This window comes from Hevea brasiliensis, chromosome 14 (genome assembly GCF_030052815.1).
Source record: "Hevea brasiliensis isolate MT/VB/25A 57/8 chromosome 14, ASM3005281v1, whole genome shotgun sequence".
NCBI lineage: Eukaryota > Viridiplantae > Streptophyta > Magnoliopsida > Malpighiales > Euphorbiaceae > Hevea > Hevea brasiliensis.
The window spans coordinates 79,676,525-79,691,144 of NC_079506.1; the positions used below are offsets into that span (position 1 = coordinate 79,676,525).

Sequence of the window (14,620 nt, forward strand, 5' to 3'; positions counted from 1 at the left end):
AACAATCAATCAAATAATCTCATCAACCAAATAGTTTGGAGACTATCAAGCAAATCTAACTACAGTAGATGGCAGAGCGAGAACTAGATCTAAGGTCTGAGGCTAGTGGCGAGGAGGAGAGAGAACCAACCAAATCTGAGGGTTAAGCTAGATCTGTGAGACATTGGGAGGTGAGGTGAGGATGTTGAGGCACACCTTACATGGCTTTGGATGATGGCAATAGCTGTGCATCTATCCTTCAACTCTTCTGCTAGTCTTGATATTTATCCTTTAGCACTAGGGACGGAGGGAAGCAGGGGCCAAGGGGGACACTGGGCTCCCTTGAAAATTTAAAGGTATATAGGTAATTTCATATTTAACCCTAAAAATCCTTTTGTAACAGCAGCAGCTCTCCTTATTTCTCCATTTCCCTTCCTCTGCCGACAAAAAGAGCTTCCCCTTTGCAATTATCTCTTCATCTCTACTTCACTCTTTTCTTCAATTCTACTTTACTCCACAATTTCAAGAATCATTTGCCTAAATCTACATGTAAGTTCTAACTTCTAAACCCATTTTAACTCTATAATTTTTATTTTTATTTGTTTAATTTTTGTCTTTTTTTCTTGTATAAAATTTGTTTAATTGGATTCTCATTGTTTAATTTTCTGCCATAGAATAATATATAACAAATCTGAAAATTAATTTGATTTTTTTCTATTATAATTATTGTTAATTTTTTTCTTTCTATTGGTTAATTATTGTTTGATAATTCTAGTTGGGTAATTTCTATTTTTAGTGCTGAATTTATTGAATTTTTTCCTTCTTTTAGTGTGGATTCCATTGGGCTGTGATTCTAGTTTAGAGATATGTTTAATGGCTTAATGCATGTATTTGTGCGTTGACTTCAAATTGAGATTCATTTGGGTGCTCTGTTTCAAGTTTTTATTTTTTTTTTCAAAACTTGATTCTAGCTTGCCATATGCCACACGTTAACGAATATTTGAGAGTTCCCGTCATCCCATTTCCTCTCTTCCCTCCTGTTCTTAGGTTAATTTTTAATTATATCAAACTATAAATAAAAAATTTGTTACACGATTCGTTAATATATATGAACAAATAGTCAATTTAACCTTAAAGTTGACACATACTTAATTATATCATAGACTTAATTTTTATTTCCATATTAAAGTAATAAATTTTTTAAAGTGAGAGAATTTAAGGTAAACATGCTGTCAACCTTGGGGGATTATAATGGAATTTAAAAATTGTCCATCAATATCATATTATTTTATTAAAAATTAAATAACTTGTGTTATTAAATTATTTTGAAAATTAATAAATTTTAAATTTTCATATATATTAAATAAAAATATATTAATAAATTAATAAATAAGTAAAGAGCCTTCCCTGTATGCATGGCAATGGATTGAAGTACTTGTTTTGATTGTTGACATTTCATTTGTTATAGAAATATGAGAACACATTTTATCAAATTATAAATCTACATATGAAGCTGAATTTTGATATGAATGGAATCAATCATGCTAGAATGTTTTAGAATTTGCAATCTATTTGCACATATTTTCTTTTCCTTCACCAAGAAAAATATAAAATTGTTTGATTTTCTGCATAGATTATCTGTTTGATTTGCTGCTGATAATTATTTGATTTGATTTTTTTTTTAATAATAAAAACTACTCATTGTATTCATTGATATTGTTATATCTTTTCTATATAAATCTTTTATATATTTTATTTGATAAAATTTATTTCATAGTTGCATTGATATTGTTATATCAATTTTATATAAATATTGACTGTTTTTTAATTTTTATAGATATGGAGCGATTTTTTAAAAGAAAATTAAACACAGCAGAATCATCATCATCAATCAATCAACCTATTCAACCAGCACCACCTAAGCAGGTGATTGTTGAGGAAGTTGAGGTCAATATAGAAAACATTCCTTCTGATCCAGGACTGCGACCTAACATAATGAGCTATCCACCTGATATTAAGAATCAGGTATATAGAGCTTGCTTACTTAAAGGTCCATGTCAACCACGCCATCATAAATATCCTCAAAAGGTAGATGGAACTTGAAAACGGAGATTTATTGCATCTTGGTTTGATGAATTCAGTAGTTGGTTGGAATATAGTATTGAAAAAGATGCTGCATATTGTTTATATTGTTATCTTTTTGCAACTGGGCGTGGTGAAAGAGGTCATGATGCTTTTGTATGTGAGGGTTTTACTAATTGGCGAAAGAAAGAAAGATTGAGAGAACATGTAGGAGACCATAATAGTGATCATAATAAATGTTGGTTAGCTTGTGAAGATTTGATGAATCAAGCGCAACACATTGAAGTTTCTTTTTCAAAACAATCAGAGCAGTCAAAAATTGAGTATCATTGCAGGTTAAATGCATCAATTATATATCTTCGTTATCTCTTGATGCAAGGATTGGCTTTTCAAGGGAACGATGAGTCTGAAAATTCATTAAATCAAGGAAATTTTCTTGAATTATTAAAAGTTCTGGCTTCATGTAATGAAGAAATTAATAATGTTGTGTTGAAGAATGCTCCTGACAATCTCAAACTCTCATCTCCTGATATTCAAAAAGGTATCATTAATGCAGCTGCAACTGAGATAACAAAGGCTATAATTATAGATTTGGGGGATGATTTGTTCTCTATTTTAGTTGATGAATGTCGAGATGTATCAGTTAAAGAGCAAATGGGAGTTGTCATAAGATATGTCAATGGATCTGGATGTGTCATTGAAAGATTTATTGGTCTTGTGCATGTCCATAATACAAGTGCAGCATCTCTTAAAAAAGGTATTGAGTCTTTGCTCTCTACTTATGGCTTGAGTATATCTAGTTTGAGAGGTCAAGGCTATGATGGAGCTAGTAATATGCGAGGTGAATTTAATGGCCTTAAAAGTTTGATTTTGAAGGAGAATTCTAGTGCTTATTATATCCATTGTTTTGCTCATCAACTCCAACTCACACTTATTGTTGTTGCTAAAAAGCATTCAAGTATAGGTTCTTTTTTCAATACTGTTACTCGTTTGGTCAATGTTATTGGAGGTTCTTGTAAACGCAGCGACATGCTTCGAGAAAAACAACTAGAGAAAGTGTTTAAAGGAATTGCAAAAGGTGAAATAAAAACTGACATGGTCTAAATCAAGAAACGGCATTGAAGAGACTAGGAGATACTCGTTGGAGTTCTCATTATGGTACGCTTATTAATTTGATACATTTATTTCCTTCTGTCATTGATGTTCTTAAGTATATTGGAGAAAATGGTAATGATGATCCACAAAGGGCTGAAGCAATTGATATGTTAGATATTATGAATCGATTTGAATTTGTCTTTGTGTTGCATCTTATGAAAAAGATTTTGGGAATCACACATGAGTTATCACAAGTTTTACAGAGAAAGGATCAAGATATTGTAAATGCTATGAATCTAGTTAAAGTCTCAAAATGTCGTTTGCAAGTGATAAGAGAAAATGGTTGGGAATCTTTGTTACTTGAGGTATTGGAATTTTGTGGTAAATATGATATAACTGTATCAGATATGGAGGATGTCTATGTAGCTAGAGGGAGATCAAGGCGTAGAAGTGAAGAAATGACAAATCTTCATCATTATCGTGTTGAGTTATTTTATTCTGTGATTGATATGCAGTTTCAAGAACTTAATAATCGATTTGATGAAGTGAATACAAATTTGCTTTTATGCATGGCATGTCTCGATCCTAAGAACTCATTTTCTGCATTCGATACGAGCAAATTGATTCAACTCGCAAAATTTTATCCATGTGAATTTTCTCTAGTTGCTCTAATTGAACTTGAATCTCAACTTGAGAACTTTGTCTTTGATATGCGGATGGATAAGAAATTTTCTAAAGTGAGTGAAATTGGAGATCTTGCTGAGAAGATGATTGTTACAAAAAAGCATATTGTTTTTCCTTTGGTATATTTGTTAATCAAATTATCATTAATCTTGCCAGTTGCTACAGCCACAGTGGAAAGAGTTTTTTCTGCAAAGTATATCATTAAGAGTTTACTTCGTAATAGAATGGGAGACGAGCTACTAAATGATTATTTGGTGACTTACATTTAAAGGGATGTATTTGCAAGTATTGACAATGAAGTTATTATGAATAGATTTCAGTCAATGAAAAATAAACGAGGATTATTGTAATTTAATTGTAACAGTTTATTAATATTTTCTAAATAATCTTCTTGTTAATTTATATTTATTTATGTATATTATTTTTACAAATTATATATTTTAATTGGACTCCCCTCAGTTGAATTCCTGGCTCCGTCACTGTTTAGCACCATACATGGCAGCAAAGGATGATGGAGGAAAGGGAACAACTGAGTAGTTTAGAGAAGTTGTAATATGAGAAGAAGAGAACCCTATTTCGTGGGTTTTTTGGCTGTGGGGAAGAAGGAGGAGGAGGAGAAGATGCAGATTAGAGAGCATGGGAGAACTATCTCATGAGTGAGGCTTGATAGTATAGCAGGGTTTGATTTTTCTTTGGTTTTTGATGAAAATTACCCAACCGAATCAAATAATTGAAATTTTCAAAAACCCTAAACAAAACCAAACCGTTATTGATTAAACCAAATCAGTTTGGTTTGACTTGATTTTTCAATTTAAATAAAAAATTGCACACCCCTAACACAATGAATTGGCCATAATTAACAAGAAAATCATGCCATGCCACTACCCGTTAAATCTTGATGAATTGGAAAACGTTCACACACCCGTTGCCATTGTTCCTGTCAATATTAATTCCTAGCTGAGTCCTTTTAATCCAAACTCTAGCACAAACGGTATCTTCGGGACCAATATTTTTCCATGTGACATCGTGCTCAGTCCAACTACAGACTCTAAAATTGCTCTTCCCCAACTCATTGGAAAACCTTTTAGTAATTGTGCCCCTCAATGCCCAGTATCTTTGGGCCATGTAGTAAGCCTATGGAATCAGTGCATGAGGCTCATAAATCGAAGAACAAAGATCAAAACGATTGGGAACCTCTTAGACCTTCCTCCAAAAATTGGCAAAGGAGGTAAAAGAACAAAGAAAGCAAAAAAGGGAACCCATAGACACTGGCATATGTAGAATGAACGCTCCATATTCGGGAAGACCAGCTACTAATCTGCAGGAGAAAGCCATAAGCAAAACACGGATTGTACTTTTGATGTTAAGGAGGAAGGTTGGCAGACTTTATTAATAGGTAAACAGAGATGGGAGAAGGTCTCCCCACCCCCTACTTTAATAATAATATATTATTTTTTTATTAAAAATTAATTTATATTTATGTATTTAAGGATTATATGTATATTATTAAGATTATATTTTAAATATATATTTTTAAATTACAATTTTTTTAATAAATAAATTTATATAATATGATGATAAATTAATATAAAAAAGAAAAAGAAAAAAATTCCACAACACAGATCATCTAGGGGTGAGCATTATTCGTTTCAAACTAAATAAACCGAACCGAACTCTCTTAATTTGATAATTCGGTTCGATTTTTAATATAATTCGGTTCAATTCGGTTTGATTTTATATTATAAATATTTCGGTTATTTCAGTTTGATTCGGTTTTAAGGAGAAAAAAATTGGTTAAACCGAACTGAACCGAATAGACTTATTATTTTTTGAATTGATTTATTTTTATGGGGGATTTATGAATTATATGCAATTTTATATATATAAATTGTTCAATTTCATTGATTAATGATTATTAGGTTCAAACCAAAGTCAAAATCAAATCAAATAACTTGAAAATCAAGTCTAAATTAAAAAATAATCAAAAATCAAAATCGATCAGTTTGAATCAAATCGAACCAAAATAGAGCGGTTCGATTCAATTCGATTTTTCATCCATTTCAGTTCGATTTGGTTTCTAAAATATGTAATTCAATTTTTGTTATTTAATTCAATTCGGTTCGGTTTGAACTGAATGCTCACCTATACGCTCAACTTCGATCCACTGCGAGGCAAAGACAAGGAGAGCGATTCTGGCCCAATACGTTCGGTTGCCATCTCTAAATGGACCGGTTAAGCCGGTACCCAATCCACATTCCTTTACAAACACTAGGGGTGACAATTTTGGACACGATACGAACACGATACAAAAATATAGGATTTTGGTTAGATTTATTCGTGTTCGTGTTGAATTCATGTCGTGTCATGGATTAACTCACTAATTCGACTTAACACATTTATGACATGATTTAATATTCGTGTCACATGTTGACTCGTGACCCACTAACCCATTTGATCTACTATGATCCATGAACCCACTTATATAGCGTGTTAAATGGGTTAAATCGTGTCAAACTGTGTTAAATGGGTCATATCGTGTTAAATACACCTAATACAATTTAATATTAATCATGTCATGTCGTGCAACCCGTATAATAGAAGGATCGTGTTCGTATTTAAATTTTTAACACGATTTGTTAATCGTTTCATGTTCGTATCGACCTTAATCATATTCGTATCGTGTGTTGACATGACAAGAATATGATCCATCAATCCGAATTGTCACCTCTAGCAAACACAACCGTAAGGGTCCCACGACAGCACAATCATTCGGAAAAATAGACATCAGATTGCGTGCACACTTTTTACAGTAGTACGCTTCACATGCAATCCTTTTCTTTTTCTTTTCTTTTTCTTTTCATTTTTGCCTTCCTTCTCTCCTAGACAGCATTAAATCTGTACCTTTCTCTTCTCTTAAGATGACACACCATCACTATCGCCACGTCAGCAAAAAATTTCTATTCAATTTCCGTTGTCCTCTATAAAAAATCGCAACACACACTCCCCTTTATACCGTAGTAGTCAGTTAGCGTTGGATTTGTAGCCACTATTGCACCTTAGCCATTTCATTTCTTCTACACTAGCAGGATTCAATGTAACATCCTCACTTTAGTTAGTCCGTACAGTCTACTGTTCCAGTGACCAGTGTCGGTCCGGATAGCTAGAACGTCCGGAAAAATATTTAAACTAAAGTGAGGAACCATAATTAACTCAAATATTAATAAAAAAAATTTAGGAAAAATTTTAGAAATAAAATACAACCAAGTTAAATGAGCCAGTGCCCTAGCGACGGGTAACCTAGTGAGAAGTTGCGGTTCTCGCAACTAGGAGCCCTAAACCTCGGGGAAAAATTATAAAATAATTTTTGAGACTCCAGAGAAGGGTCATTGAGGTTCTTATGGAATTAGAATGCCAAGGAAATGCTTAGAAAAATTTTTCAATCGGTACAGATAATTTTAGCTCGTTAAGCCAAACGAAGGGCATTTTGGTCATTTCGTCTTCAGAGATGATTTTTGGCCAACTTGTCCAGTTAAATAAATAATTTATATAACATAAAATATGAATAAATATTGTTAAAAATTTAATTGTAATTAATTAGACAAAAAATAGAGAGAAAATGAAAGAAAATGGCATTATGACATCATAGTGATGCCATTAAAGTTCTCCCAACCTATCCAATATGGACACATGGCATAAACTTGTTTAAAAGAGACCAAATAGGCTGGAAAACAAAAAGAAAATCAGAACTCTTCTTCCTTATCTCTTCCTTGCCGTGAACCTCCACCATTGCCAACCTTAGCAAGCTTTTTCAAAGCTTGATTTCCCTAGTTTCTACCCCACTAAACCCTATACTCCCAACACAAAAAAGTGTTCTTGCATCTTGGTGATTCTTTTGGGAGCAAAAAGAAAAGGAAAAGAGCAACCCTAGTAAGTGGGAAATCTCACTTCATAGAGGTTAGTGACCTAACTTTAAATTTTACTTTAAATTCATGTTTAAGGACCATGAATGAGTGCACATGACAAAGAAAATTAAGGAAATACCATTGGTATGCTAACCCTAAATTTCAGCAGCCTTGGTTGGGGTATGATTATGATGAATTAAATGGAGTTAACATGCTAGTATGGCTGCCCTTAAATTGCATCTCTTAAGTGGAGTGTTGAAATGCAATAATAATGCATGGTATGTGATGTTTGAGTTAGGGTTTTGGGGTGAAAAATGAGATTTTGACCATGTGATGATGGAAGTAGGTTTTAATGGTCAATTAGTGACCATTTGGTTTGGTTTGAATAAAAAATGAAGTGAATTGTGTAGTGGGATTTGGGTTTGGTGTGGCTGCCCTTAGTGACCTGCAGGATTGGACATGAGTCCAGCAGGTTTGGGCAGCAATAACATGAATTATAGAGGTTTAATTGGTGCAAGGCCAATTGTACATGAAACTAAACACATAATGGCACAACTTTGGTGAAGAAACCATGCCCAGAAAACCAAACCAAGTTGACTAAAAGTTTGCCCTAATCCGGGTGACCTGCATTCTGCCTTGGCGAAATGACCAAATGAACAGTGTTTGGTCATTTGCCCATAACTCAGTGTAGAAAGGTCCAATTGACTTGAACTTTTACCAGCGACAAGGTGAGATATAGACCAACAACTTTCATGAAGAAACCTAACCCAAATTATGACCAGAACATATTCAAAAAGTGAGTTGCAGTCACTGTTCCTAACACTGTAGATTTGGTCAGTCTAGAAATTCTGGAGAAATTTTAATCCGGCCAGTTGTGGTTTTTGGGACATAACTTGAACTACAAAACTCCAAATGGAGTGATTCAAAAAAGGAAATGCAACTAGAAAAAATAAGGAACAACTTTGATGTTGATCATTTTGCCCAATTCCTACTGCAAAAATGACTAATGGAATAGTAAATACAAAGCATGAAAATTGAAAATTCTGTCCAATTAACATTAAGCTTAGAAATGGTATTGGCAACCAATACCAACAAGTTTAAAATGCAAAATGTGGTATGTTGGGAGTATTTAAACCAATATACCTATTGCCTATGCAAAAGTCAACATTTTTGTTGACTAATAAATGGAATAGTAACACTAAAACTTGAATTGCAAAAATTATGAAACTTAAAAGTATAAAATGCCCTAGTATAACTAGCAAGATTGGTTTGGATAGGTTGGCATGCCAATAAGGTTTTGTTAGCAGTACTACACATGGCATTATGCCATTATGTGATTTCATGGCTTTTAGCCATTCTGACATTGTGTTGAGACTTGGCCTTGTGCCTAATGTTATCTGACTTATTAGGCATTACATTTATCTGGGAGACACAATGTGACCGATGGTGTGATGGCCTAGGTACTTAATACCCAGTGCCGGTTTACCCGTTTATCCAGTCCAGTCAACTAGTATGGTTTACTCGGGTAATGATAATAAACCATACTAAATTTTAATTGAATAATACTGCAAATAATATCAGAAATTAAGTCTACTAAAAAAATGTAAACATACATTCTGCATACTTATTTTTATTATATTTTATTCTATTTTATATTGTCACCACTAAGCAGAATTGCTTAGCGCGTCGCTTTTGCCATGCGCAGGTACTGGAGACCTAGCTGGTGAGCCCAGCAGACATCAGACCGAGTGAGTCTTCAGATTTGCATCCGGAGTCCAGAGTCACCTCACATCTGCAGTGCATATGGTAGGACATTAGGATTTCGGGGTAGCACTTTGTAATTTGCATTTTGTATTAATTTTGGTCTGTAACTATAAACTCTTGAAATTATGTAACAATGTAAATATATGAAATTTCATGTTATTAAAATTTTCTGTATAATGTATGTTGATAAATGAAATGTTGAGAAATATAAATGTGCTTTCAGTAATGATGTGAACAGAAAAGAAAAGCTTCTGAAAATAGTATTGAGATTTTGAGATTGAGTTGAGAAATGTGTGTATAATGGAGTTTGGATTTCAAAATTATATTGGAAGTGTTTTTAAGCAGGTTCAGAAGAACTGTTTTTTCCAATTTACAGTCGGCACTCTGTCGGATTTTTTATAAAATTTGCAGAAAAATTCAGATTTATCAAAAATTGTAAATAAATTAATTAAAAGGGATAAATTGTAATTGAAACATGAATTGGTGCTCCGGCACACCGAGTGGCATAACTTGCTCAGCTACACTGTAGACGGGTAAGGGGTGCCACATTTAGTGGTATCAAAGCATCGGTTTAGGCATTTCTGGGCCTAGATTTAGATAGAGTGCATATCATTACATTGCATTTGTAAGTGTTGAGGTGACATTGATGCAGATCTGTTTGTTTTCTTATTTTGAATAGGATATGGATCCTGCTTCACAAAGAGCAATTGATGAAGAGGTGGAGAGTCGTGCTCCACCAAGGGCTGAATTTGGGGGCAGGGGAGAATCTGCTCTACCAGCAGTTGTGGCACCTGCCCAACCTCAGTTTGCGCTATTTCAGCAAATGACCGAATTCTATCAGTAAATGATAGGGGCAATTCCACCACCACAACCACAGCCACAACCTCCACTAGTACCACAGAAGTCCCATCTAGAGAAACTGCGAAAACATGGGGCTGTGGACTTCTTTGGGAAGAGGGAGGATGATCCCATGACTGCAGAAAACTGGTTGGATAGAACCATCAGTCTTTGAAACAACTTAAGCTGTACCCCGAGCGAGAACACGGAGGTGCTGTGTCCCTACTTCAGGATGATGCATATCAGTGGTGGGACACAGTAACCAGTGAGATGCAACCTGAACGGATCACCTGGGAATTCTTCCTCACAGAGTTTAGAAAAGAAATATGTTAGCAAAGTGTATTTAGAAGAGCGAAGAAGAGAATTTATCAGTCTAAGACAGAGGCAATTGTCAGTGGTAGAATATGAGCGTGAGTTTGTCAGACTGAGTAGATATGGGAGGGAGATAGTCCCTACAGAGGCAGAGAGGTGCAGAAGGTTTGAAGAAGGACTCAATGACAATATCAAAGTCATGATCACGGCATTGGAAATCATAGATTTTGCTAAGCTAGTAGATGCTGCATCAAAAGTGGAAAGGGTCAGAATCAATGAACAAAATAGGAAAGATAAGCAGCGTAAGAGGGAATTTGGACCAGGACAGTCAAGTATACCGACTGATAGTAAGAAGTTTAAGGGTCCTGGTTCACAAGATCAGACACAGGGCCACAGAGGCCAGATTGGAATATCTATAGCTAGCTCCCTGGGCACAATAACAAGGGGATCAGCCCCAGTGCCTGAATGTATGCATTGTGGTAGGAGACATAGAGGGGAGTGTTGACTGTTAACTGGAGAGTATTTCAAGTGTGGGGCTATGGATCATTTCATAAGAGATTGCCCTCAGAGGAGTGGTACAATAGCTCCGGTACAAGTTGATAGAACTTCCCCTACAGTTCAAAGGGGTAAAAGATCGGGTAGAGCAGAAACAGCTGACATTTCACAGAAGATTGTTTCTGAGACAGTTGAAAAGCCCGAAGTCAGGGTGGCACCACAAGTATATGCTATGGAAGCTCAGGAAGAGCCAAACCCAGAAACTGATGAGGCGATACAAGGAAGTGAAGAAACAAGGAGGTAGCAACTCCCTGATTACTTAAGTCAGGTAAATTTCGAGGACGAAATTTTTATTAGAGGGGAAGAGTTGTAACATCCTCATTTTAGCTAGTCCGTACAGTCTACTGTTCCAGTGACCAGTGTCGGTCCGGACAGCTAGAATGTCTGGAAAAATATTTAAACTAAAGTGAGGAACTATAATTAACTCAAATATTAATAAGAAAAATTTTAAAAAAAATTTAAAAATAAAATACAACCAAGTTAAATGAGCCGGTGCCTTAGCGATGGGTAACCTAGTGAGAAGTTGCGGTTCTCGCAACTATGAGCCCTAGACCTGGGGGAAAAAATATAAAATAATTTTTGGGACTTTAGAGAATGGTCATTGAGGTTCTTATGGCATTAGAATGCCAAGAAAATGCTTAGAAAAATTTTTCAATCGATACAGACAATTTTAGCTCGTTAAGCCAAACGGAGGGCATTTTGGTCATTTCGTCTTCAGAGATGATTTTTGGCCAACTTGTCCAGTTAAATAAATAATTTATATAACATAAAATATGAATAAATGTTGTTAAAAATTTAATTGCAATTAATTAGACAAGAAATGAAGAGAAAATGAAAGAAAATGGCATTATGACATCATAGTGATGTCATTAAAGTTCTCCCAACCTATCCAATATGGACACATGGCATAAACTCGTTTAAAAGAGACCAAATGGGCTGGAAAACAAAAAAAAAAATCAGAACTCTTCTTTCTCATCTCTTCCTTGCCGTGAACCTCCACCATTGCCAACCTTAGCAAGCTTTTTCAAAGCTTGATTTCCCTAGTTTCTACCCCACTAAACCCTATACTCCCAACACAAAAAAGTGTTCTTGCATCTTAGTGATTCTTTTGGGAGCAAAAAGAAAAGGAAAAGAGCAACCCTAGCAAGTGGGAAATCTCACTCCATAGAGATTAGTGACCTAACTTTAAATTTTACTTTAAATTCATGTTTAAGGACCATGAATGAGTGCACATGACAAAGAAAATTGAGGAAATACTATTGGTATGCTAACCCTAAATTTCAGTAGCCTTGGTTGGGGTATGATTATGATGAATTAAATGGAGTTAACATGCTAGTATGGCTGCCCTTAAATTGCATCTCTTAAGTGGAGTGTTGAAATACAATAATAATGCATGGTATGTGATGTTTGAGTTAGGGTTTTGGGGTGAAAAATGAGATTTTGACCATGTGATGATGGAAGTAGGTTTTAATGGTCAATTAGTGACCACTTGGTTTGGTTTGAATAAAAAATGAAGTGAATTGTGTAGTGGGATTTGGGTTTGGTGTGGCTGCCCTTGGTGACCTGCAGGATTGGACATGAGTCCAGCAAGTTTGGGCAGCAATAACTTGAATTGTAGAGGTTCAATTGGTGCAAGGCCAATTGGACATGAAACTAGACACATAATGGCACAACTTTGGTGAAGAAACCATGCCCAGAAAACCAAACCAAGTTGACCAAAAGTTTGCCCTAATCCGGGTGACCTGCATTCTGCCTGGACAAAATGACCAAATGAACAGTGTTTGGTCATTTGCCCATAACTCAGTGTAGAAATGTCCAATTGACCTGAAATTTTACCAGTAACAAGCTGAGATATAGACCAACAACTTTCATGAAGAAATCTAACCCAAATTATAACCAGAACATATTCAAAAGTGAGTTGCAGTCATTGTTCCTAACATTGTAGATTTGGTCAGTCTAGAAATTCTGGAGAAATTTCAATCTGGCCAGTTGTGGTTTTTGGGCCATAACTTGAGCTACAAAACTCCAAATAGAGTGATTTAAAAAAGGAAATGCAACTAGACAAAAGAAGGAACAACTTTCATATTGATCATTTTGCCCAATTCCCACTGTAAAAATGACTAATGGAACAGTAAATACAAAGCATGAAAACTGAAAATTCTGTCCAATTAACATTAAGCTTAGAAATGGTATTGGCAACCAATACCAACAAGTTTAAAATACAAAATGTGGTATGTTGTGAGCATTTAAACCAATGTACCTATTGCCTATGCAAAAGTCAACATTTTTGTTGACTAATGAATGGAATAGTAACACTAAAACTTGAATTGCAAAAATTGTGAAACTTAAAAGTGTAAAATGGCCTAGTATAACTAGCAAGATTGGTTTGGATAGGTTGGCATGCCAATAGGGTTTTGTTAGTAGTACTGCACATGGCATTATGCCATTCTGTGATTTCATGGCTTTTAGCCATTCTGACATTGTGTTGAGACTTGGCTTTGTGCCTAATGTTATTACAGCTTATTAGTTATTCTGTTGCACACCGTGAGACACAATGTGACCGATGGTATGATGGCCGAGGTACTTAGTACCCAGTGTCGGTTTACTCGTTTATCCAGTCCAGTCAACTAGTATGGTTTACTCGGGCAATGACAATAAACCTTACTAAATTTTAATTGAATAATACTGTAAACAATATCAGAAATTAAGTCTACTAAAAAATGTAAACATACATACTGCATACTTATTTTTATTATATTTTATTATATTTTATTTTATTTTATATTGTCACCACTAAACAGAATTGCTTAGCGCATCGCTTTTACCACGCGCAGGTACTGGAGACCTAGCTAGTGAGCCCAGCAGACATCAGACCGGGTGAGTCTTCAGATTTGAATCCGGAGTCCAGAGGCACCTCACATCTGCAGTGCATATGATAGGATATTAGGATTTCGGGGGTAGCATTTTGTATTTTGCATTTTGTATTAATTTTGGTCTGTAACAATAAACTCTTGAAATTATGTAACAATGTAAATATATGAAATTTCATGTTATTGAAATTTTCTGTATAATGTATGTTGATAAATGAAATGTTGAGAAATATAAATGTGCTTTCAGTGATGATTTGAACAGAAAAGAAAAGTTTCTGAAAATAGTATTGAGATTTTGAGATTGAGTTGAGAAATGTGTGTATAATGGAGTTTGGATTTGGAAATTATATTGGAAGTGTTTTTAAGCAGGTTCAGAAGAACTGTTTTTTTCAATTTACAATCGGCATTCTGTCGAATTTTCTATAAAATTTGTAGAAAAATTCAGATTTATCAAAAATTATAAATTAATTAATTAAAAGGGATAAATTGTAATTGAAACATGAATTGGTGCTCCGACACACTGAATGGCATAACTTACCT

General features: G+C 34.7%; 2 protein-coding genes across 3 annotated transcripts; both read left to right on the plus strand.

Moving 5' to 3' along the window:
- The first annotated feature begins 232 nt into the window (after positions 1-232).
- Positions 233-3,207, plus strand: LOC110636935 (uncharacterized). Of its 2 annotated transcripts, none has more exons than XM_058133384.1 (2): positions 233-528; positions 1,856-3,207. In XM_058133384.1, exon 2 carries the CDS (start codon positions 2,323-2,325, stop codon positions 3,163-3,165), a length of 843 nt encoding a protein of 280 aa, XP_057989367.1. In that variant the 5' UTR covers positions 233-528; positions 1,856-2,322; the 3' UTR covers positions 3,166-3,207. The 2 variants fall into 2 exon arrangements, with proteins under 2 accessions (XP_057989367.1, XP_057989366.1); XM_058133383.1 differs by having other exon boundaries at positions 237-528; positions 1,817-3,207.
- LOC131169188 (uncharacterized) lies at positions 3,181-4,151 on the plus strand. Its single transcript, XM_058133385.1, has one exon. It carries the CDS (start codon positions 3,324-3,326, stop codon positions 4,107-4,109), a length of 786 nt encoding a protein of 261 aa, XP_057989368.1. The 5' UTR covers positions 3,181-3,323; the 3' UTR covers positions 4,110-4,151.
- Positions 4,152-14,620: the final 10,469 nt, after the last annotated feature.

Bases quoted from the DNA above. Each gene is read 5' to 3' on its own strand.
- LOC110636935 (XM_058133384.1), top strand. From the start codon at position 2,323: ATGAATCAAGCGCAACACATTGAAGTTTCTTTTTCAAAACAATCAGAG.
- LOC131169188 (XM_058133385.1), top strand. From the start codon at position 3,324: ATGTTAGATATTATGAATCGATTTGAATTTGTCTTTGTGTTGCATCTT.